This window comes from Melospiza georgiana, chromosome 1, assembly GCF_028018845.1.
Source record: "Melospiza georgiana isolate bMelGeo1 chromosome 1, bMelGeo1.pri, whole genome shotgun sequence".
NCBI classification, from domain to species: domain Eukaryota; kingdom Metazoa; phylum Chordata; class Aves; order Passeriformes; family Passerellidae; genus Melospiza; species Melospiza georgiana.
The window spans coordinates 86000844-86026836 of record NC_080430.1 but is presented as its reverse complement, the minus strand read 5'-3'; the positions used below and the strand labels follow the sequence as shown (position 1 = coordinate 86026836).

Sequence of the window (25993 nt, the reverse complement as noted above, 5' to 3'; positions counted from 1 at the left end):
CTCCCAGTGAAAAGCTCACTGCCAAATCCCCTCGAGCGACATACTTGTAGCAACAGGCAAAGGTCACTTTTTTGTTTGAACTTGCAGTTACATTTCTTGCAAAAGACCGCTGCCCTCCAAAGTTGATTTCTTCAAGGAATATGAAATAATTCTGTTGCGGTTTGGTTTATTTTTTACTTCTGATAGCACCTGAAGTTTTTAAAAAATGTTGCCATAGATTGATCCGGAAAAGTGACATGCAGGTCATATAATGGAAAATTCAAGCCACTGAAAGCCAGGTGGAAAAGGACTGTATGCAGTGAACTTTGGAGATTGGTTTGGAAATGTTTGCATACATATATATATATATATATATATATATATATGTATATGTATATATATACACAGACACACACACATATATATATATTTTTATATATCTATATAGACATATATATATATATATATATGTATATATATATATATGTATATATATCTGTTCACCTAATGCTAACCTCCACTGGTGTTATACTTTGGGGTGGGGGTCTTTACAACATGTTTCCTTTTCTTTTCGTTTTTTTTTGGTTTTTTACCATAAACAAACATTTTTCCGCAGTTTTTGCAAGAAAATACGAGAACCTGGAGTTTAACTAGAAACTGCCTTCAAGCACAAATGACTCTGACACTGTTTGTTTGCCAAAACTCACATAGTCGGTGGCAGAGCTGCAAAGGGAACCTGAAATTTATAGGACTTTGCAAATACAAGCTGGCCAAATAGGAAGCTGTGTCTCCAGCAAGGAGGGTGGCCTGGTAATACTGACAGGGATCTGCTCTGTGTGATGCTGCAGAGTCATGGGACAGGGGCCAGAAATTCCTCTGAATTCTCAGTTGACAAAAAGTCTGTGCTTTCTGGTCTCTCTCCATTCAGCTGCTAATCTGTACCCTCTTCATGAAAGCATGTGTCATGACCTAGTTATTTCCATCCACACATTTCTGAGTGAGAACTTCATCTTGGATCATACAGTGGGTGATAACTTAGTCATAAATTAGACCAAAGTCAGTATTTAACCTACTGGAATGATCTTGGGGTTTTTCTTTATCCATCAGTATCAATGGGGACAAGGTAAAGCCTCACTTAGATACTTGCTCCAGAATACATTATCCTTGTGATTTTTCCTTTTGCAGTGTCTTAGGTCCTGATGTAGTTTCTATTGGAAGGATTAGATAGGCTGGTATAGTAACTGCAATTAACATTCCAGACCTGATCCAAAAAAGCAACCCATTAATTTCAGTAGACTTAGATTGGTCCTTTTGAGGTAAATAGGCTATCCCAACTTTCTTCAAAATGCAGGATCTAAAGTGGTTTGAAAAACACACATTCGTGTTAAGTGGCAGAGGAGGAAGTTAGCATTTTGTTGACCAAAGACATCAAAGCAAAACCCTGTAATAACAATACTAATCAGCTACAATTTGGGGGGAACTTTTCCTGTTTTTTTAATCAAATGAAGGATTAACCACAGGTCATTGTGACACACTCCCTCTTGAAAGTCAGTATTCCCTCCATCTTTCACCCCAGCCAAAGATGCTTATTCTGTCCATGACATTTAGATTTGCCCTTGCCCCACAAGCCCACATAATTTTTACTATTTAGAGGAGTGCACAGAGAAGGTGTCCATCAGGACTTGGGTGCAGGGGTGTTGCTGAGCCAAAGGAGTGGAAGCTGGCAGTGTGGTGTGATGCACTGCCCATTGCAGTCAGGAAGGAGCTGAGAGGCCAGTGCTGCGGTGTCCTGTCTGCAGGGCCCCAGTTCAAAAGAGAGACTGGAAAACTGGAGAGTGTCCATTGGAGAGCCACTGAGGGAGCTGGGGCACTGGAGCACACAAGGTGTGAGGGGAATGGCTGCTCACAGTGGGAAAGCAATGTTGGTAAGGAGGGACCTGGTTGCAGTCTTTCCCTAACAGAAGGAAAACTATCAGGGTTCTCAGGCTTGCAGCGTGAAAGGACAAGAAGCAACTGTCACCAGCTTCTCTAAAGGAAATAAAAATTAAATATGAGGGAATGCCTCAAAATGGGAATGGTTAAGTAGTGGAAGAGGTTCCCCAGAGAAGTTGAGGAATCTCCATGTCCGGAGATTCTCAGATGTCAGCCAGGTGAAGCCTTGGGCAGCATGTTCTGGCTTTGGAGTTAACCCTGCTTGGAGCAAGAGATTGGGCTAGGCTTCCAACTTTCTTCTTTTTTTTTTTTTTTTTTTTTTTTTGTGATTTTATAATGCTAAATATTCTGTATTTATCTAATATGTCTGTAACTTGAAAACAGAGGTTTGGGGCTGAAATATGTTGTTGTTTGGGGCATGCAGTTATTTTTCATAAATATTATTTATTTTTTTGGTTCTGAGACAGCAAAATTGCTCCAGATCACCTTAGCAATATAGCAAAAATTTAAGATTTGTGATGTGTTTTAGTCTTATGTCAGCAACCACTTTGACACAACTGTGAAGCTGAGAGTTATATCCCTTAAAATATTATGCTTGGAATATGCCAGTAATATTTGAAGGTAAATCCAATTCCACTCATAACCTATCTTTGTAAACAAAGCAGCTTTGAAAATTGTGCTCCTCTAAATCCTTTTGAGTTCAAGCTGCTAGGTTTTTAAAAACCACTTCCTAAGTGTAGAGGAAAGGGAAAAAGGTATTTTTTAAAACTATTTGCATGAAATTCTTGTTTTAATCAGACATAAATCTATTCTTAGTACAATTTTGAGTACAGACAAATTTGGAGAACATCAATTTCCGTTTTCACTGGCAGAACAACTGCTACCCCACTAGTAAAATGTGTTGAGAACTCAGAAATTCTACATAGCTCTTTGATGAATGGGCTACTTTCAGGACCAAACCAGCCTCAGGAATCCCCAGACAAGTCAAAACGCACTTTGTGTGAACAACAGATACCAAGCTATACAGAGTTTTAAGTGCATTTCATAAGCTGCAAAATATAAAGGAAAATTTTACACAGAGTTTACCCATTCCTTTCTATCTTCTACTTTGTACCCTGGTGATCTAAACTTAATTCTAAAAGGAAGATAAGAATGAAGAAATTAGGACAATGTGTTGCTACTATAATGTAGTAGGGGTTAGCAGCAGTAAGACTGAATTCTCCTTGAGTCCGAGCTCTACTGGAGCCAGAAATTTTATTTAGTGACTAATTTGGCTAAGGCTTGGGAAAAAAAGGTTAATACGAACAATGGAAACATTTGGTTGCCATTTTAAATTGTAAACCTGACCAAAAATTGGGCTTTTCAGCCAGTGAAATAAATTCCTAAGAATTAATAGTGCTATGTGCTAAAATAGTTTTGTACTCTGGTAGATTGTGAAAAGTACCCTTAAGGTGGAAGCAAAGAATATTTGGAGTCTGAAGGGCCATAAAAAACATCGAGGTAGTATTTTGCCCATCCATTGTGAAGAAGTGCAATGAAGAGCAGAATCAAGTCCACTGTTCTCATATAGGTTTGCTCCAAAGAGTTAGCCTGTGCTCCAGGAGATCAAGAATATTTTGCTATGTGGCTTCCTCCAATTAGTTGTATGTTTTACTTTAAATTAATTTTTCTTAGGGTTTCTGGAGTTGTTTACTGGATGTTCTAGGTGGTCTCTGTGTGGCTGCAATGTCTGATAGCATTAGAACATCACAGCAGGGTTTTCATCTGCTGCTGAAGGTGAGGAAACTAGTGAGCATTTAAGGGTACAGTCTCTGACATGGGATATGTTTGTCTGCACATGGCAGGGTAAGATTGTGGCCAGGTCAGAAATTACACCAACCACAGGCTTTGCACAAACAAATACAACAGCACAGCAGAGCTCTAATCTACTTCAGTTCCCAGAGCACAGAAGCAGAAATTTCCCAAAGAAGGTACATGGATTCCAGGGTTTCCAAGTTGGGGTCTTTCCTCTATAGTTTTCATTTTCTGTTCATGGTAGCAACTTGAAAATACACTCCTTTTTGTTTGGTTAGGTTTGGGGATTCTTGTTCAAGCAATCGTAATCCAAATATACATACTAATTAGCAATTAGAATATCAAAACAAATGTCAAAACACTCTAGTCCTACTCTTAGCTCTGCCTCTAACCTGTTAAACCATCTTGGTCTCTCTGCCTGTGAGATCCCCTTCTGACACCGACTGCTTTTTTATAGCAAAAACCATAACACAGCTATCATATCTCACGATACATTTGTACAGTGCCTGGTGGAGCAGAATCCAGACCTCAGCTGGAGGTGCCAAGGGCTAAACCCATATAAATAATTGACTACATGCAACGTTTGCCTGTGAATGTTTTAATATTAACTGCTGAGTCTGAACATTGTACTACATAGTTCTCTTTATTCATATCCTTTCTTACGGTTGATGTCTTTGTGTTATGTATCTGTTCACCAAATTTTAATATATAGTGTTAAATGAGTAACAAGAAAACCACAGAGAAGCTGAAATGTTGCTTATGTAGCAGTAAGTACATCTCATGATCTCACAGTGTTGCAACCCTGTCCTCCCATACCCCCTCTTTTCCCATCCCATGTGTGGTGTCATCACGCAAGCTCCTAGGGGCAGGGATCAGACAATTTTACACGCCTATAAAGCATATACACACCTACTGTCTGGAGCTTTATAAATAATTACACGTTGAAAATTATGTTAAAATAATATTATTAGGAATGCTAGTTCATGTGCTCAAAGTTAAGTAACTTCAATATTGAGACTCTGTGTGTAATCTTAGATTCTCCCCTTTTAACGTCAATTCCCCCCCTTTTGTGCAGTATGATAACGTCTCTGGTTACAGGGATGGGACTCAATTTTATTTTCTTTCTAAGTTTCAGCACTCAGTTAAAAAGACAGATATGCCGCTGTTCACTCAGTTCAAATTCTCTTCTGGAATTAATTAATTACTACTTAATTTCCTTTGGCTCTCTTTATGTTACTCATTGCCCTGGTATTCACATGCTATGCAGGCTTTAACTCATTTCTCTGCACAGTGCTCATGTGATATGAGGAGGTGGCATTTTCCTGTTTTAGGGAAGGAGAGCTGATGGGCAGAGAGTCAAGGCAGAGTAGTGAACACACAGACCATGCCAGGACCACTGCTTCTTTCAGAGGGCTGAGTATTAAATAGAATTTCATGTATCAGAATGCAGCTCTCCTCTTCCTGCAAACTCTGTTCTTGAAATAAATTTAACCATTTTGATTAAAATAAGATAGTAGTATGATTATGAGCATGAATTGTCATGTGGATATAAATTGTCATGTGGACTGTCACCTCACAGAGGTATGTAGTTTCTCAACTTTAAAAGCAACTGAAATCAGTGTTTTAAGGGGGGTCACTCCTAAGAGTGGTTCTGCTGTCCTGTCTCAGAGAAGGAAAAGCATTTAAAAATACCAGACATGTTTTTTATCCTGAAAATATTTTAAATGTATTGAAATGTCCAATAAAAGTATGTTAAAATGTGAAGGGAACTTTGTAGTTATGCAGATATAAATAAATACAGGCTTGTGTGTGGCAAAAAGACAAAATACCTTCTAAAAGTCTGAAAGGGATTTTCCCCTCCCTTGAGTGTCTGCTTCAGTAGCCATGAGAGAGGAATATTTTTTCACGTACAGCTAGTAGAGGACATGGGGTGGGGGTGGGGGAACGGGAACCCTCCAGAGATCAGTTCGTGCTGTGGGTCTGGACAGAGATAATCCCATTTCCTCCCTTTCTCTTGCAAGAATGTGTTACCTTTGGCTCTGGTCAGGGTAGCTGAAGCTGCTGGGAGGACAGTCCTCTTAGTTACCAACCTGAGAAGTGCTTGCTGTTTGCTACTAAACTGTTTGGGGTTTGATGAGTTAGTTTAAAACAAAAGCTTGAAACGATAGGGGTGGGTGAACCTGTTCTGCTTAATTTCCAGCCCATTCACATTCAAATGTTGCAGGGTTTTGTGTTCTGCTTGGGAAGGACAGGACAGAAGGAGAAGTCAGTAGCTGGAGAGAATTCAGCATGGAAGCTGGTCAGAAGAAATAAAAATAGTGAGTGGCAGAAGGCAGGAAGGGAAGAGGAAAAACTGCAGTGAAAAATAGCAGTGTATGTATGTATTATATATACCTCTGTGCGCAAACACATTCTGTATAATTACTTGTAACTGTCTCTGAGAAACAGGAGAAAATTTAGTTCTGTTTTTTCTCAGTAGGATAGGTTTTATTTTAACTGGGTAGGTCTGTTTTACTCTTTTAAAAATAGTTTCAGTGAGTAGGAAAGTAGAGAAAGGGTTAAAGTGACAGGGAGAACCTCAGGGAAGAAAAATTATTTAATTAAGACCCAGATGTCTGACAGATTTGCAAGCCTCTGCTTCTTACATAGTTTTCCTTCCTTATCTCTGGCTTTGCCTTTCCCCTTGTTCCAGAAAACTCTTAAAATTTGGAAACTTTTGTGCACTTTTTTGCTGGCAGATCTTCATGGAGGAAAGATATGATGGATATTATGGTTAAGTAATAGATACTCACAGTCATTCTAGGGCAAGAATACTGATTAGCCTTGCTGTTAAACTCATCCACTGGAAAAATACTGTATGCTTTGGAGCTGCAGAATATTTTAAATATTAGAGAGCAGCTTGGGTTGCTAAAGGCCTGGTGTTGGCTTACAGGAGAGGAAGGCTCTGGTCCTTTTCTGTCTCTATTTTCCTGTGTAAATCAAGATAAGTTATTTGGCTGTACCATCTTTTAACTTGCAATGTTACATTACACAGGTGATGTGACTGTATTAGGATCTAAATCATGCTAGCCCCCTTTCCTGACTATTTCTGGCAATTCTGTGTGCCTACGGGCTTTCCTGTGGAGAAGCTGCTGCCAGAGGAGGGGGAGTGGGGGCGCATCCACATTACAGCATCTCCAAGCTGCTGCTTATGCAGAGGACCTGGAGCTGACATATGTCGGGTACTCTGGAAGCTTAAATCACCCTGGCGTGTACCAAACTGGAGATTGCTAGCATTAGAACACAAAATGATACTATGCAAAAGCATATTCATTTGCTTTCTGTTTAGATTCTTCACAAGTAACTGTGGAGGAAAATTGTAAAAGGACCATAAACCCAGTTGCCTTTGAAAAATTGCTTCATTTTCCTCCTCACCTCTGTTTTAAAGTTCTTATTGTTAATTGGGTGGCAGCACATCTGAAGACACTACTGGACCTCTGTATTACAGGATTAAAAAATAGTTAAATTCAATCTCTGATGACTTTTATTCAGCACAGATATAAATGCAGTGTAAAGACCTTTGTTTGATGAAGTCCCACAGAACTAGAAACAGAACACAAACTAAAAATGGAAAGGAAGTTATACCTGTTCCTTGCGCTCAAAACTATGTGCAGCTTTTTTTTTTATTGCCTGTCTAAGAATGTAAAAAAGAAAATTATCTGGTATTCAACAGAATATGACCATGTGCTTTTTCCCTTTCCTAGTTGCCTTCCAATTTCAGAAATCTTGCATCAAACACAAGTGATGACTTTGCAATCTAACCAGTCCTGAATTGTTCAATCTACAACTTTTAAATTTTAACAGGCTTTGGTTAAAAAATCATTCTCAAGTTCACAGGAGGCAATACAAACGGAAAATATCAGTGCTCAGGTCATGGCTAGAGTCAGGTTAGGTGACTACAGTGTCCAGCACTTACTCCCTCTGCTCTCCTGCTGCAGTTATATTACTTTCTTGAATAGAAATGGAAAAAAGTTACCTAGCCTAAGAAATAGAAAGAATGGAGAAATGGTCTCTAAGATTGTGGAAACAATTGATTTATCCAGAAAACAGTTACTTCCACTTTTGAAGAGTACTTTGCCGCATCACTCACAAAAATGAATATATAAAAACCCTGAGTTTACTTAATGTCATCTTTCTGGCCGTATTGAATACCAAGTTGTTTTCTAAAGGCTTCAGCCATACTTCCTACAGCTTGAAATCCTTCAGTCTCTTCTTTAACATCCACCTTTATATATACACAAGGTAGAAGCATTTCTCTTTGCAGCAGTTGTGTAAGAGGTGACTATCATGGGATTCATTTTAAAGAGGAAAAATTTGGAAAAATAAAGATGGATTAATGTAATTATCCAGTACCAGGCTGGGATGGCTGTCCCTGGGAGGGGAGCCTGAATGTTCCAAAGCCCAGTCTTTGGAACTGGAGGAACCATGTCAGTTTTCCATGTAGGTCAGTCCCTCTTACCTGCCCAAGGCTCATGTGAGAAGCTGAATGCTCTCAATGTACCTCACTGTTGTCACTACATCCCTGCGCGTCCTACTGCCCAGTGTGCCTGTATGGATTTGACTTATTTGCAATGGCTCTGTCCTCCCACCCCACCTAGAAACAGGTTCATGGGAACCATGTTCTCAATTCTCTCAGTACAGGAAATACTGTACAAAATGAGTGAGATTGCAAATCACATTCAGTTAACCTGAGACATGTCTGCTACTAGGCTTCTTCTTACCTGCTGCCGTTCAGATAGGACACAAATTTCCCTGTCTTCCACATTAAGTCTAAGAGCCCCAGACACATGTCTGGAATAGCCTACAGCATTTAAAATGGCACCAAGTATCTGCATTTGGGTACTTGAATGTCTTCCTCCCTCCCATCTCTGCAGTTTACATAGGTCTGTGTTGTCCTTAAGCAGGTATGGTGGGAGGTGTGGTCTCTGCCTCTGGTGCCATACATGAGGCTCACCAGACCTCCCAAGAATGATGACTGATCTGACTTGGGTCAGATTTATCATTTAGGGACCCACAGGTAAACCTGCTTTGACTATAAGAAAATGGCAGCTTTTCTCATTGTAAATCCCTTGTCTTACCACAAGTCTGGGTTTATTTTTTGCAGCATTTCCAGCTAGTTTTACCAGAGAAAGTTCTCTCTTAGAATGTTAACCTTCTCGTAAATGTATGTCTCTCATGGCACTAATTTGGTAAAATGCTGCTGTAAGTTTCATTTTGTCTCCAACTGCGCAAATGACTGCCAAGGAGTAATTAGGCGTTGTAGCCTGAGCTCAGTGGAACATTAAATGCTGTAGTTTAGTAGTCACTTTGCTTCGTTCTGTGCTCTTGCACAAATCTCTGCTAATCTGCATAAGTAATATGTGCGCAGGCTTCCAGGAACCGTGCACATTTGCCATTTCGAGCTTGGGCTAAATGCTCACCAGTGCTGTATTTTTAGCACCTCATATTTTAACCAGGAAGGCAGTGTAAAGGTTATCAAGTTCTTCCCTAAGTCAAAAAAAAAACAAAAAACAAAAAAAAAAAAAAACCACTTGTAATGTTTATCCAGAATGTAAAACATGGTATTGAAATAAGTAATATTTTTCTTGGCTTCTGGCCAGAACAGCTGTCAACAAAAGAAAAGTGTAGAAGGGAAGAAGGCTATGGAAAAAAAAATATTTTAGGCCCTTTTGTTTTCCTTTTCCTGTGAGAAAGAGTCTTCTTAGGCACTTTTGTAAGTCATGTGAGCTACTGGAAACTACCAGACCTTCACCTCACAAAACACATAGCCCATTCTAAATTCCCAGTGGTAAGAATTTTCAGAAAAGCCCTTGTGATTAATCTGTACCTTCTGGCTTGCTTTGTAGGTGAGTTTGGAGATGCATTGAACAGTAGCTCTTTTTTAGAGATTTAGAAATGCAAAAGAAAATATCTGCTTTTTCTGAAGCTCCCTCTGTAGCAGCAAATAAGAATCCTTTCATTTTCAATGCATTGTTCTCTTTCCTTCAGAAAAATGCTGTGAATTGGATAATATTATCCCAGTTGTCTAAGTAAAGAGATTGAAGCAGAGATTGAGAGGCAAATTATGTGTAGTCACTGCACAAGTGCTCAGAGGATAATGAAAGAGACCACTGCTGACTGTTGTGCCCAGCAAGAGAGGATCATTTTGCTATGAAAATTGAAGGATTCCCACTGATAGACATGAGAAAAGAACTGGTCGGTGCAGTGCAATGGACCTATGCTCCATGTTTGAAGCCCAGGAATGCTTGTTCCCATCCCAAATATGTTTTTTTAGACAAATTTCCCATAAAATTCTCAAGCTTATTTTTTCCTGTAGAAATTCCAGCACAGACAACCTTAGTAATACAGATTTTGGCTGCATTGTAAGGGAGTCAGGCAATAGACAGGGAAATATAATCAGGTAGCAAAAGAGTGATGAGCTGGCATAGTCTTCATGAAATTAGGTCTCGTGAGTTTACAGATTTTTCTTCCAGGGTTTTGGAAACACCTTCTCCACAGTAGGTCAGAGAATGAGTCTCAGTGTGTGTCACTTACTTGCCTCCAGCTGTGTGCAACTATTCTGCAAGACCAGCTTTGTAAAGAAGAAAGTGATATTTGCTTTCCATGATGGATAGACTTGTTGTTTAGCTGGTGCACAGTTTGAATGGTTCTCCCATTGTAAATGTTCTCTCTGAGTTTGCAAATAAATTTTTTTAAAATGCACTCAGAGTAGAGTATTTTTTATTCATTTTATGAAACTTCCCACTGCAAGAACAATAAAAATTCAGTTAGTTCCTTCTTTCTGCCATTTTCACATTGAGAGTTTTGTTTGCCAGTCTTCTCTCCCAATTCGAATGCTGCAAGAAGTGTAAATCTTTTTGTCAGATTGCTCAGATGAGTAATCTCATTGATTTATGGATGCATGTGTGTGTGTGTGTGGCATGCCTCAGGGTACAGAGGGACTGCAGTCCTACAGCGCCAGGTGCCTGCGCTGGAGACTTTAACTGATTTGCTCCACCATCCTCGCAATCCGTCAGGGGGAAAACTCAGTTCACCATGAATCTTGCAGTGTGGACGCTGAGCCTGAGCATCATAAGATCACACTGGCTTGTGGGGATGTTCAGGGCCTGTCAAAGCTCAGGTCAGTGGCAGATGTCGGAAGAAATTTTATTCCAGTCGCAGTGCACCCTGTATCCTCATCTGTATTTAAAACAACCAATACTGATTTCTGTCTTTGATTCCAGTTTAGGAAACCTCTTAGTCATATATCAAGCCTTGTTGTCTTGAATTAATCCCATCTGTGCATTCAGATACACAACAATGTGTGCATGACAGTTTTGGAAGGCTTCCTTGGAGGTGTATGTTGTTGTTTTCATTGATACCGCATACGCAACGTCAGCTTTGTAAGTGCAAGGCATTTTAGGTAAAAGCAGAAGGATCAGGCTGCAGGACTACTACAAAAGACGTAAAGGAGAAGTGAATGCTAAATAAATAATGAAGTAAAATAAAATCAAATACCTGATGCTTCAACATGTCCTTTCAGTTGCTCCTGGCATGAGCAAGGGAAAAATCAAACAACAAAGTAACAAAAAATTATGCTACATTGTTGGACGAAATTTAAATCAATGTCTGGAAACATGCCTGCATTTTTATTCAGATTACTATTTTAAAGGGAAGAAGAAAAATGGCATTTTTCAGGTAGTGTTTGGTAAACTAACAAAAAAAAATCTGTCGTATTACTGTGTCTATGCAATTAAGGGTATGATCTTGAAAAGGGCAAATCTACTTCACCCAGTTAGAGTTAGTTTAAGTGTGGCTGGAATGGAAAGCGACTTTTTCAATAGATTAATCACAAGGGAAAAACATAGATACAGTGTCACAGACCACAACATCTTAAATTTGGGTGAGGTAACTGAAAGAAATAAATTGTCCAATGTGAAATTCTAGTTTTGATGATTTGGATAAAAATGATCTGCTGATCAAGATTTTCCTCTAATAAAAATGAGAACTGCTGTGTACCAGGCTCCCATACAGGTGGTTTTTGTTTGGTTTGTTGTTGTTTTATCTTTTTATCATTTTGAAGGGTGTTTTTAGGATTTATTTTGTTTCATTTTCTTTTTCTTCTCTTCTTTTAATAAGCCAAATCAACACTTGGCATTCATTCTGATTTCAGACTTGTCTTAGGTCATTATACAGCTTCATCAGTTTTCTGGCAAAATCAGGTCCCTTGATGTTTCATTAGAAACTGCTTTCACTCCCTCCCACACCTCAAGATGCAGAGTGATTGTCTAACAGTACTTCGAGTGTACTTATTTTTCATTACCATGCAATTTTTATTTAATTAAGGTGCACATATATTGTTACAGCGGGTGCACAGGATTGTTAAGTGGTCTGCCTTAAAATTGTATGAATGTGCAAAACCTTTGTCCTGGCATATTCTGTGTTTCTGCAGTCCAGCTGAAATGTGTACTTCACACTGAAGCCAGACCATTTCTTTGCAGGCTTTATTAATCGTAATCTTTTGATTACCAGCACACTGGGTTTGCTCAAGCCCCACTGAGATCTTTCCTAGATGTGGATGTGTCAGTACAATGGTTCATGTGTAAGGCTACACATTTTTCATACTTTGGGGAATGAGTCTGAGAACCCCAGTGGGAGCAAAGGGGCTGAAATTATCGTGTGTTTCACAGCAACAGTGCAAATTGAAAGGGGAGACACTCAGTGATTTTCTTCTCTTTCCTTTAGCAGGCAAGATGAAGCAACCGCTTTGGCTAAGCATGAGAGTGGAGATACATTCATTACAGCACAGCTCCACCAGACTTTGGCTGACCTGGATGAAGATTTGGAAGGTAGGAAAGTGTGTGTTACCTCTGAAGTGCCAAAGACAGGGACCCAGCCAGTGGATGCAGAATCAAGCTGTACTCTTGAGACATCCTGTATGTTCCTCACTGAGATCAAAGGGAACAACTCAGGAGTGTGAGGTAGAATGTGGTCCTCCCAAAGTGGCTCCTTTGCTTTAGGAGCAGACACCCTTTATAGGCTCCCACTGAATATTTTTCAAACTGCATGTCTGATTGTTGTTGCATTTCAATGTCTTCTACCAAAAAGAGATGAACAGCAGTCAATGGACACATTTTTATAGGCCAAATTTAGTGTAATTTCACTGACTTCAGTGACTTTTCAGTTATGAATTTAGCTTTGTGTTTAGTGAAGAATCCCTCTGTCTTTATTTTGTCATTGTGAAGTGGAAAAGGGTGGAACATTTTTGTACCCAGTGTCTCCTCTGTGTTAACAGGCACATTTAAAAGTTAAAATTGGAAAACATGAAACAGTGCGAAGAGATAAAATGTCATATTGAGCTCCTCTTTTTCCTACTGTGAAAAAAACCCAACTTCTCTATTATTGGTTTGTCAACAAATGACGTTGATTTTATTTTTAACTTCCCATCTTCATTTTAATACTTCTGTGATGGAATTTAGTCTGATTTGATTTCGTGTGAGTTCTCAGACACAGCCATTCCTTAGCTTGTGTTGTAACCTTTGATTTATACCAGCAAATTTGAGAGGATATATAGCCCTATTGCACAATGAGGCTTCTGGAGTCACTGGTGATAAAGGATAAGAAGAATGGAGAAAAAACTAAAAGTACTGGTTTGCTGGGCTGTTATTACAAACCAGGTCTGGGAAATATAATTTGGAATCGCTTGCTGTTTCTTAGAAATGTTTCTACTTTGGAGTCATATGGTGAAATGTTTATCACTTAGATAAGTTAGTCAAAGATAAGGTATGAACAATAGATGAAATTCTGCTTTCAGCTGCATTTGTGTGTTTCCCACTGGCTGAAGCAGAACTGCAGGAATATTTTGCTGATCCTAATCAGCAACCCGACAATAAGAAGGACCCGGACGTCCCCATTTTTGTAATGCGGGCATAAAAAAAGTCAGTTACTTAATGTGTAACTAAAATACATGGTTTGCTTAAATTTGTACTGGCTGTTTGTGTAATTTATAGTCATATTGCCTAAATACTGCCTATATATAACATTGTATGTGTATTTTGCAGCAGTGGATAGTGTCAGTAACTCTGACTCTGACTACACCAGTGAAGCCTTGAACCCACATATAAGAAAAGTTGAGGCCGCCCAAGATGTTTCCATTTCTGTTCCTGTAACAATCATAGATGATGGTCCAGAAATTACCACCTCTAACTCATATGAAAATCAAGAGGTGGAGATTAAGGTTTCACAGAACATCTCAACGGACTCTGTTCATGCAAGAAACTTCACAAATAAAAACAACAATGCAGGCTCCTTTGATAAGGGACACACAGATGGTGGAGCTGTATACAAGGACCTAATATATCAGCAACCATCTGAAAATGAATTCATTCACTTGCCTGTGGAACAGAGGAGAGATATGTTTGAATCTCTCACATCCTCCTTTGAAAAAAGAAATGAAAAGAACTTAAGACTGGAATCCTCTCCTAAACATGGTGTGAAGTCTGAAGAATGTAAATCCAAGCTGAGTCCATCTCACTCCAAAGCCACGGTAGATATCAGTACAGCAAAAGAGAAGCTAAGTCCAGTTAATGAATGTAGTAGCAGGGAGAGATCTCTGAAAAAAAGTAAATCAGAGTTAGAAATCAAATGGCCACCGGCAAAAAAAACAGAAATAGAAGTCCCATCAACACCCACATGGTGTCAGCGTGCCCAGAATTCAGGATCAAGCTACGAACCTAAAATGGGCATGACAACGTTTAAAGTTGTCCCTCCCAAACCCGAAGTAAGACATTTTGATAGAGGAGTTTCAGTCTCCACTGGTGCCATTAAGATAGATGAACTGGGCAATCTTATAGGTCCAAACACCAGTGTCAGTAAGCTTGTACAAGGTTTTTCTCCTGATGAAAGTGAGGAAATTCATATTGGGAGAGTAAAGGCATTCTGGAGGTCAAGTTCTATGGAAAAGCAAAGTGATGACTCTGCTGAGCATTTTCCTAAAAAGTCAGCAGTCACCACAAACTCTAAGCCCTTTACTATAAAACATGAACACAAACCTGTCTGTCTTTCAGCTCCAAAACCTGCAGCGCCACAAACTGTTACTACCCAGGTAGCTGAAAGACAATCTGAGAATGAGAGGACCAAACTATCTCTTTCAGTTACCCAGCCCCAGGTAACACCATTAGCAGCCCCAGCTGTTAGTAAGGACAAGCTGGAACTCCCGTTCGTAAAGCCACACAGGAGAACTTCAAGCCAGTATGTTGCCTCTGCCATTGCAAGACATATCAATGCAACTACCTTTAAATCTGACACTATGGAATATAATGAGAAAGATGAAAACAAGCAAGGGGCAGGAGAGGTTAAGAATGAAGCAGAAGTTTCACCGAAAAGATGTATTATTGTGGCCAAATATAGCCCTGTGGAAACAGAATCAGCAGAAACAAGAGAAACCCTTTCAAGTATTTTTGCTTGCAGTCAGAAAGCATCCCACAGGTTTACATCTGGTGATAATTCTGGCATGGAAAACAAAGTAGTTAATATCAGGGCACCAAATCAAGCAACTCCTGTGAGTTTCTATAAAAAGAATGCCAGTGTCCCACTTACTAAATCCTCTTCAAAGGATAACAACAGTGCAGAAGATGATCATGGTTTAAACAGCAAGCAAAGTGTAGCAGAGAAAAAGACTGTGTTTGACCAGAAGTGTGAGACTTTGACCCATACTAATTCAGCCTCATCCCTCAAGTCTCCTGATCTCCAAGGAGCCCCATCCTCTTTCAGCTCGTCTTTACGAGTCACTAAATGGCGTCCCACTAATGGTGTACAAGTTGGTTCACTTAAAGCTTCACCTGAGCTAAATGGTGCAGCAGCAAATGCAGAGTCAGAACAGGAGGAGAAACCTGATGATTCAGATGTTAATACTGTTGGTGAACTGGATATTAATGTGCAGACCAATATTTTCGGACCAAAGAAGAAGTTCAAACCTGTCATCCAAAAGCCAGTTCCAAAAGACACATCATTGCACAGTGCCCTAATGGAAGCCATTCAAACAGCAGGGGGAAAGGAGAAACTCAGAAAGGTAAAGTGGAAACCTTTTTTAACCTGATCAGACTGCAGAGCCCTATATTCACCCTGTCAGACACCAGAGGTTTGGTAACTTGTACAGCTGCTGGTGAGCCGGAGAACGCAAGGCATTTGAAAAATTTATAATGGCAAAGTGCAGACCAAGCTGCTGCTTATTCTGCACATCCTGTATATTATGCAACATCATGGCTGCTGCACTAGCTGGGTAGGCAGAGGGTGCATAGACACAGATAAAAGAGAGGTAATTGAGGTTAGTCTAAGAGCCAAACCCTCATTTCTGTGTGTTATGTAAAAACAGGAGCACACAGCATGGAGAAACTTGTAAATATCTGCAGTGAAAGAAAATTGCATTTTGTTTTACTAGGGTTTAATAATATGCCACTGACTTCATGCTCAGGAGATATGGACTGCATCTCCAAGTACAGCATTACTGTCTACGCATACCCTTACTGTGCAGTGTGAATAAGGTTTTACAAGCAGGCCCAAAAAAAGACAAACTGATTAGTCTTCATAGTTTGCATTCTGGTACAATTGCCAAAAAGTGTTTCCAAGATATCTCTAAGTAAATATCTAATAACAATGTGAGGTTTATTCCCTTCATATTCTAGGTTTCAAATGGTGCATTAAATGGCAATCATGGGAAACCCTCATACACTGAGCCAGAGAATGAGCGCTCAGCCCTACTAGCAGCAATTAGAGGCCACAGTGGCACCTCAAAGCTAAAAAAGGTAAGGAATCAGGATGGTAAGTGATCTTTGAAGGCCATTCTATTCCTTCTGAGTGTTTTGAATAAACCCAAATATCCCACAAATTAAGCATTGTGCTGCAAAGACAGAAATTGAGGGGCCAACCATATGACAGAAGACCAGATCTTACTTAGGCAGACAGCACAGCAGGTTCAAGTCTATTCTCTGCTATAAAATTTAAAGGTCTTTCAAATAGTGTGCTTTTAGCTTACATGGAAGCATGTAGAAATCCAAACCAATTACAGGGAATGTACACAGAAGACATCAAATATTCATCATTTTCACATTTAGGTGGAATCTTTTTCTAGAATGGTTTTGGTTGGAGAGGATTTAAGCATTATGTAGTTCCAACCCCTCTGCCTTGGGCAGGGACTTCTCCCATTAGACCAGGATGCTCAAGGCCCCATCCAACCAGCCCTTAAATACCAACAGGGATGGGGCATCCACAGCTTCTCTGCACAGAGAAGCTGTAGTTTAGGAGTTTGCAGTTGGATTAATATATTTGCATTACCTACCCTATATATCCAATTTCAGCTCCCTGAAAACACACTAGGGCTTCTTCGTACGTGCTGTGTATCTGCTAACATAGTGCAAGTTGTATGCAAGTAATTGATATTGATGTTTCATCAACATTCACCACAGCAGGATGATTCCTTCTCTCTGAAAGATTATCTAACCATTAAAGCATCTCTTATTCCTGATAGCCAAAACCTGCATTGTTCTAGCCTTAGTTTTCACTCAGTTGACTAATCTGGCCAAAGATGTGTCCTTGGCAAGGAGGTTCCCCTTTCCCTCGTGCAATGACTCAGTTCATTAGCACATATCCAGATAGCTGGCATGAGATAGAAAAATTCTCTTGCCTGTGTTAGGAAATTACTTCACCCCTCAAATATGCTACTGCCCTTGCTGCAGGTAGGGCACAGCTTCCTCTGAGCCTGTGCCTGTGAGCGGGATGTGCTAAGCAGCAGCAATCTTCACACGTACTTAACTGCATTCTGCATTCATTAGGAATAAATAGCAATTTGTGTAAAAGAGGCTCTGACAATGAAATCATCACTGAGAGTTTTTTGAATACTTTCCTCTGGCAGAGAAGTTTTTGCCATGATTTTAAAGGAAGTCACCTAGAAACCATATGCTTTTTCACACCATGTCACCTGCACTAGTTAAATCAGTGTGTTTGTGTGTGTACAGGGCACTGTACAGAAGTGGTGTCCTTTTCAGGTTGTCTCTCTTTTATCTAACATGACATGATGCTCATATATATATTGTATGTATATATATGTATAGGGAAGGAATATAATACAGGAACTCTCTGTGGATTATTTTAGGGGAGATGACCCCTTTGATTTTTCACCACAGAAGCTGTGCTGCAGTTTGTCTGAGAAATGAATTATAATGGATCTGCTTAGAAACCTATTTGGCCCATAGTACTGAATTTCTTAATAATTGCTGAATCATTGTAATTACTAACAATTCATCGTGATTGTTACCAGTATTAATGGAAAAAAGTATCTCTTGACACAGTTGATGGAAAAGCTGGCTTAGTCTGAAAGACTGTCTTCTTTGCCTGCATGCATTTAAAGTAGGATGAGTTTCCAAGCTGGTAATTTGTGCAGAAATTTTAGTTTCTGAAATTCCATAGAAATACACTTGGAAGAATTATCAATTGATTTTGTCCTCAGTGCTTTCACGTAGCTCTCTCTGGTATTTTTTTTTTTAAGTATGGATGGAAACTTTAGGTTTAATGGCTTTTTTTTCAGTGAAGCTATGTCTGAGAGCTCAGATCTGGAAGAGCTTCTCTGTCATCTGAGATTATTTCTGTGCAGCCCAGACTGCAAAAAGTAATCATATTCCTGGGTGGCTACTGCAGCCTTAATATATCTTCCTGATTCCAAAACCCTTGTGGTTGTTTCCAAATTAATACCAAGTCTAGCTTTCTCTCTTACCTTACATGCCAAGAAGAGTTACAGGATGCTGAAGCTCACAGTAAATAAAGATTGAGTTTCTGAGACAGATTCAATGCCAAGTCCTCGATGCTGGTAATCAGCCCAGCTGAGTGATGTGAGTGAGTAGTAACAGATGTTCAACCCCATGAGCAAACAAAAGTACTATGGGTTTTACATCATCCAAGAAAAGTGAAATTGGGGTACTGAAAGTGAGTCTAATGTCAAATAATTACAGTTTAGCCATGCTTGATATTAACCCCCTTCTTTCAACTGCATGATGAGCAGATCTCCTCGTTGGCCTCCCAAGAGCTACAGCGTTTGAGGGACGCAGAGCGGTCCTTGCAGAAGGCAGAAGACCTTCAGGAAGGGCAGCTGTGTATCCCACCTGCCCCTGCCCAGCCACCACCACCACCTCCCATGCAGCTGTCAGCAGCAGCAGCAGCTCCTAAATTCTCTGCCACAGCTTCAGGTAATCCAATGGAGGCAAGGCAAGCCCTGTTGGAGGCCATCCGCTCTGGTGCCGGAGCAGCAAAGTTAAGAAAGGTAAATGCACTTTTGTATTTTACAGTGGATGAAGCAACCTATGCTTGCTGTGTTTTCAGAACTATTGTTAAGCTGTTCTAGGCAGACATTTCTTTCTTCTATCAGAAGGAGGTACATGCACTATTTCCTCTGACTGAATCAAAGATCAGGAATGTATTTGAAACCTTTGAACAGCTAATGAAACACACCCATGCATATATGCAACCGTGCGAACAGACAATGTGTTTTATTAAAGAGACCATCAAGAGCATGACTATAATTTCATTTTCATGATCTTTTCATTCTGTATTATCTGGGATAATACTGGATGTCCTTTAGACAAGGTGAGCCTAAGAAAGATCAGATATGAGACCCTGAAGCAAATTTATAAATAAATATTCTCTGCTAACTTCTGCAGTGTGTCCTAGACGTTGATTCCCAGCACTTAAACCTTGATCACATGTGCTGAGAGCTGTCAGTGAAACTGTGAGGTCAATTTAATGTCTGCCTGAACTTTATTAATTGAATTGTGTGTGTTTCACTTTTGTGGTTAGATGTGAATCGGTCAGCTCCCAGATGACTAAATGCTCAGTTGCCTGTGTGTGATTTTTGGAGTAATTTTACTTATCTCTTTGATCAAATTTTGTTCTTCCCAATCTCAAGTTATACTGTGTTTCTTGGGAAAGAGAAGCAGATCAATTGTCCTGAGTGGAGGCATCCCAATATTGCACTGCAGTATCCAAGAGTAGACTTTGATCCAGGGACTTAAAGGAATGTAGAAAAGCAGATATAGTTTTCCCAACACATGAGTTAGCTGTTACCAACCATAAATGTGTAAATAGACTTTAATCTTCCTTACTTTTCCTCATTTAAATAATTTTAAAATGCACTCAAATTTTAATTTTCAGAAGTTGTCAAAACAAAAATCCAGTTTCTGATAAACCAGAAATTCCACAGAATCAGACAAATGGCACAAAACAAAGCAGTGTTTCAGGGAAATTTACGTCAGCATGATCTGATTACATCAGGAACCTGGATGTGCAGTTAATTTTTCATGTGAAAAATTACATCTATGTTATGCATACAATTATGAGGAGCAGCTGAGTTCACACTTGGTTTGTTCAACTTGGAGAAGGCTGAGGAGCAACCTCATTGCAGTCAGTGCTTTCCTTGAGGAGGGCAGCTGAGGGGCAGGCACGGACTGCTCTCTGTGGTGGCCAGCAACAGATCCCAAGGGAATGGAATGCAGCTGTGTGAGGGGAAGTTTCTTCAGGAAAAGGTTCTTCCCCCAGAGGGTGGTTGGGCACTGGAAAAGGTTTCCCAGGGAACTGGTCACAGCACCAGCCTGACAGAGGTCAAGGAGCAGCTGGATGATGCTCCTAGTCATATGGTTTAGTTTTAGGCATTCCTGGGAGGAGCAGGGAGTTGGACTCAGTGATCTTTATGGGTCCCATCCAATCTGAGAAATTCCATGATTCTAAGACTAAAAATTATGAAGAAGTCAGGCCTTTATTTCCCCACTTGACCAATTGACAGAAAAAAAATGGGACTTGGACATTGAAGGGCACTTCATGCGGTTGTTTTCTAGATACTTCCAAATTTCTTGTTCTTCCAACTGCATTGCTCTTGCAGAAGTCTCTGGGGGAATCCATAGCTCTACTCATGAAAACAAGTCTTTATCATATCTTTGGGGATTTATTTCATAACACTTGGATAACCAGTGCAGGTCATGAAAGTACACCAGCTAGACTGATGTATTCTGCTAAATACTGTGCCTGTCTTGTCTCATTTCCAAGACAGAATAATTTTTGCTACTTTTGACATTGAAACAACAGAAGAGTACATTTCATGATATAGGTCTCTTATGAAAATAAAAGAGAGCAGTGTTTTGTCCAAGACAGAGTATGATTTTCTTATTACTGTGCTGTCCTTCCAGATACTGGATATGCAAGCTAGTCTTATGTGTGCCAAAGTCATCATGACACTTTGACGTCTGAGATCTCATGCCCTTGATGACTGATTAAAGTAAAAATATTGTCAGATTTCTGAAAAAGCTTTCTATCCAGTGTGTTTTAGTATGCATTGTATGGTGAGCCAAATTCTGATCCTTCCCTGCAATTGGACAACTTGGTGAGAGCAAAAGTTGAACCCATAGAGGACCGTGAACACATAATAGCTGAATATCAAGGTTTTCTTCCTTTACCCGTGTCTAAGGAACACTGAGATTTTGTAGGCAGTGGCTGACAGGTTGCTTTGTGCCAGGGCTGAAGCAAATTTTTTCTTTGTTTTGCCTCCTCTGTCAAAGTTCTATGATGGTGTGATTTGGAGATGGGAGCACAGCACTGTTTTTGGCTTTGCTTTCTGGAAGATTTTGGTTGCAGCAACTAGGCAGCAGAGTAGGTAGTTCAGTTCAGTAATGGCATCTGTTTCTCTTCCATTGTCTTCTCAAAGTCTTCTGGGACAAAGACTTCTGACAGCAAAGTCATTTATTTAGCTACTATTGTGAAGAACTGGGAAAAATCTGTGTTGCTGACAGCAAAGTCGTTTATTTAGCTAATATTGTAGAGAGCTGGGAAGAATCTGTGTTGCATAATTATGTGTGACTCGGTGCTTATTTATGTGGGGTTAGTTGCAATGGAAGTAGATCAAACATAGCTGTCATGGGAAGCAAATGTAAAAAGCAACCAATTACCTAGATAAGGAGCATCCCAACAAACATTTGAGCTCAAGTATTATCTGTGAAAAGGCAGCTCCTCCACTCCTCCCCTGATTACACAGCTGTTTGCTAAAGTCATGAACTTTAAGGTTAAAAACTTCACTGTGCAGGAAATGAGGAGAGAAGTTGCTGCAGGCTGACCTTGCTTAGCTGAGAGTCAGGGTCTGCACAGCACAGTCTCTAATTGGGTCAGCCAAAAGAAACCAGAGCAGAAATAGATGCTTGAGGGAAATGCCAAGTATAGGTAAGATAGTATTTGCATAGCTCTCCTCTCTCTTCCTTAATCCGTTTTTTGGAGTACTGTGCCTGTTTGGGCAAATAAATCACTCTTTGTTTTGAAGAAATAGCTTTCAATTGCACTGTTGCTGTCCACAGACTCCTGAAGGAAAATTCTTGCAGGTGCCAAGCCCATTTGAGCCTGCTCAGTCAAGTGGTTCATCCCTAGTGCAGGGCAGTTCAGAGACCTACCAGAAAGCAGTTACACTACAGATCCTCCCCAAAAGAAAGGGAGACATGGATGTATTACAGGAATGGGATGAATTTACCAGTCTGGAGAAGACCTGACAGTGTGCAAGGAAGTGACCCTTTTCTTCACTTTTTAAAATGATCTGTCAAGGAACCTGACAGGTGTTCAACACATCCAAAGTACAACAGCAAGTCAGGGAGGTGGCATTAAGTAAAGCCACCATCCAGGATGGGTTCCCTGGTGCTTTGGTGGTTACTTATGGGAAATGAACATGTCTCACTAGCAAGGAGGCTGTCCCAGCCATGGGATCTGCCCCACGAGCAAAGGAGAATCAGCTGATCTAGGAAGTAAACAGTTCATCTGAGACCAAATTTTGGCTAATTCTGGTGGACAGAACTCAGGTCATAGAGCTGTACCATTTAACATTATGATTTTAAAAGTGAACTAGTGTTTTCCTTAAATTGTGTCAAACAGTATCATATAGTTAAGATCTCTATGTGCAGTTTTCAACTTCCTATTTGCCATCTCATAAAATGCAAAATAATGCAGCTAGATGTCTGAAATTCTCTGTATCAATGGATGTGTATTTTTCTGCTTATGTAACTTGCCTTGGGATTTACCACGACTATTTGTGGATAAAAACCATAACTACACATGCAAATAACCCATTAGATGTCTAGCTGTAGGTATAGTTGCAGCACAAGTCCATGCAGGATTAAAAATCTTACTCAACAAAGGGAAGCTATAAAAGTTGCTTTAGCTTATATGCCATAACTCTCTGTACTCAGAGATTTGGTAGAAATATTGCAGAGGAATTTGTCTGAACGTGGTGGGGAAAGCAAGTTATATTTCTGAAGAATAGTCTGTTGCTCTTGGTAAAGTGATTGCTTCAGACCACTTTTTAATGACACGTGCAAGGGAGATTCTGAAGATTCCATGTATTTTCCAATCAAGATTGGAGTTGCACTGAAGTAGCCTTTTCTGTTTGTTCACTGAGATTTTTAAAAACTAATTTGGCTCCATCACAATTCCCACAAGCATTCATGGTGATGTTTGGCATCAGCATTAGGTCACGTCAGCTCTTGATACGTGCAGTGTATCATTCTGTTGGCAATCAAAGGAGCCAGGTAAGATAATTACTGCACCAATTGCAAGGAGTCCCTGTGTTCTCTGGGATAATTTGGAGTTGGTTGTCAACAAGTAACGCGTCGATCGGAATTATGTCATGTTGAGTGTCTTCTAGGAAGCATGGCCTAGTTCCATACCTTTATGTCAAGCCGTGGACTATTCTTCTCACATAAGCAGAGAAGTATAATTTTGAATGAACAAATACTGCTTCTTATTATCAGTGTCTGTGGGTGCAATGAAAGAAATTACAGACTCAAAGCCACAGTTGATGTATGCTTTGGTGTGCTGGAAATGAGGCAGGAGGCCCAGTGATAAGGTTGACCAAGCTTGATATACAGGTAGTCAAATGAGCTTATAAAGTGATTCTAGTTCCCATGCACAGTGAGAGGCAGGCATTTGAATGCTGTTACTCTGTTTGAATTGGAAGATAAAACATAATTTGAACTCTTCACCTTGCTAATAATTTATACCGTGACCTATTTTTTTCTTCAAGAGTAAGGGTCAAAATGGAAAATTTAGACTTGATCAAATGCATTATTCCAGCTTTTGTGGTGACCTTAATGTATATCTCTCTGATAGAATCAAAGCTCAGTAACTTTGAATTTGGAAGAACACCTTAGCATATGTATTTAAAATAACGAATATGCTTAGATGACCCGAGGACTGGGAAGGAAGATAAGCATTTGTGTGTGTTTCCTGAATCAAAGCCACCAGGAGTTTCCTTCATTCAATCAGAAAGCAAAGTACTCATTAATTCATTTTCATGGCCAGTGATAGCTAACCAATAGAGAGTAGATTTTGACTGTTGATGTTGCATTAGATGCAAGAGATGTAAAAGATGCCTCTGCAAAAGATATTGCATACTTGCAGCCGGGGCTTCTGTTCATTCCACAAAATGAAGGAATTTCACAGAAAAATGCATTACCTATGTTCCAGAAATAACACAATTGCAAACATAATACCTAAGGATGTGTGAGGTGTGGGTTTTTAGGGAAAGATAGCACTTTTCATTAAACCAAGTGATATAGCTAGGAAAAAAAGCACATAAGCTTAAGTAGTCTCAAGGAGCAGATGAATAAACCAAGCTTGAAAACAGCCCCACGGGAGAATGTTTGGTTAACAATGTCAACAGTTGGAGGTTTAAAAATATCTTGAATGATCATGTGCTTTTCTTTGTTACAGGTCCCTCTGCTCGTTTGAATCATGTAAAAAGAATAGGTAACTGGAAAATCTAACCCCGTATGCACCCATAATCATCATTCAAAGTCTGAAGTGGCAAAAACCATCAAGAAGTTTAGTTTATTCTCTTGACTACAAGCCAAAATAAGTTGTAGTTAATTTTCTGTGTGTCCCTGCATAATGGTTCTAAGGGGAAAATATGTTGCTCTGCTGTGAAGCTTCTGTGCCAAGGAATTGTGTTTTGCCTCTGAATATTTAAGGTTGCCAATAAACTATTCTTGTTGGCAGGTTAATAAGAATATAAACACTGTGCAGTCCTGTGTTAATACTTAATTGTGTTTATGGGCAAAACTAAAAACTTTGCTAGCTATCTGAAAAGTAATACTCATTTCCAGCTGTTAAAAATATACAACTATTTCAAACTGTTCACTTGCTTCTTTTTTGATTTCAAGAAGGGCTGTAAGCGATTAGGGTGAAAATCAGAGTGAAGATCTATAAAAAAAAACAATCACAAGAAAAAAGTTATGATACCTAAATTGTCATGTGCTGGGGTCACTGGTTTTTAAAATTAAATTAACTTTGTATCTCTGCTGGAGCTCTGAGAAAGCAGGCAATCAATAATGGATGTGAGACAGTGTCTATTGAAAAGTTACTTATGGGGTATGACGTATAGAATGCTAATGTGCAGAGATATGCTGAACCCTGGTAACAAACATGGAACTTCAAAAATATTGAGCCACCTTAAAGGATCTCTATTTGCAACAGACTGTGAAGGTTATAAATATGATTCAGAGTATAGAGGTCGAAGATGTAGAATTCATTCTGCACTGTAAAATGAAGTGGAGCTGGTTTATGTCAGTAACCAGGACTTTTGTGGTCTATTATTCAGGTCATGCATAAGTTGGCCCTTGGTTTCTAATGTGTATGGCTGTTGTATGTTGTCTCACAAGTATTTATAGCAGCATCTTTTTCAAATGTTAACTACTTTGGTAGTTGTTGTTGTACATATTTTGAAAATATTTCATTTAATTGATTAACTTAAAAAGGACAAATGAAAATGCTTTTTCACATTTCCTATATTGTAATGAAACTGAAGAAGATGAAGTTTGTACATTTACATTTTTATAATCACAGACTACAGCAGTGGCAGATTTTTTCTTTAAGCTGGAATTTAAAATGTATAGCTATGGACTGTTGAAAGCACGAGAATATTTAGCCATCTGCATTTAATGTGACTATATATTATAAATTATAAAATATTGATGTCTGTTAGTGCCACAAATAAAAACAAAATCAAAACCTGACATGACTTTAAAGGCTCCTTTTTTGTTAAATATTTGCCATTTACTGAAAGAAATTGGAACTAGAAATGGACTTTAGCAAACCAGTATGCTGTGCTCAGTATCTCAAGTCTAACATAAAATATCTCAAGCCAGGAAAGTGCTCACAGCTAACAGTTTAGAAGTGCAGTAGAAATCACCATCTAGGATCA

The 25993-nt window shown here is 39.5% G+C and overlaps 1 protein-coding gene across 4 annotated transcripts in view; it reads left to right on the top strand.

The window, feature by feature from the left end:
- COBL (cordon-bleu WH2 repeat protein) overlaps nucleotides 1–25776 on the top strand; it is a 156188-nt gene extending 130412 nt beyond the window's left edge. For 3 of the 4 annotated variants that reach the window (XM_058039521.1, XM_058039506.1, XM_058039529.1), the window contains 5 exons: nucleotides 12469–12572; nucleotides 13785–15793; nucleotides 16407–16526; nucleotides 18776–19033; nucleotides 24505–25776. In XM_058039521.1, the coding sequence (XP_057895504.1) occupies nucleotides 12469–12572; nucleotides 13785–15793; nucleotides 16407–16526; nucleotides 18776–19033; nucleotides 24505–24522 (2509 nt within the window). In that variant the 3' untranslated portion in view covers nucleotides 24523–25776. The remainder of the gene's footprint in view (nucleotides 1–12468; nucleotides 12573–13784; nucleotides 15794–16406; nucleotides 16527–18775; nucleotides 19034–24504) is intronic. The other variant, XM_058039514.1, reaches the window with a different exon arrangement.
- The last annotated feature ends 217 nt before the right edge of the window (nucleotides 25777–25993 follow it).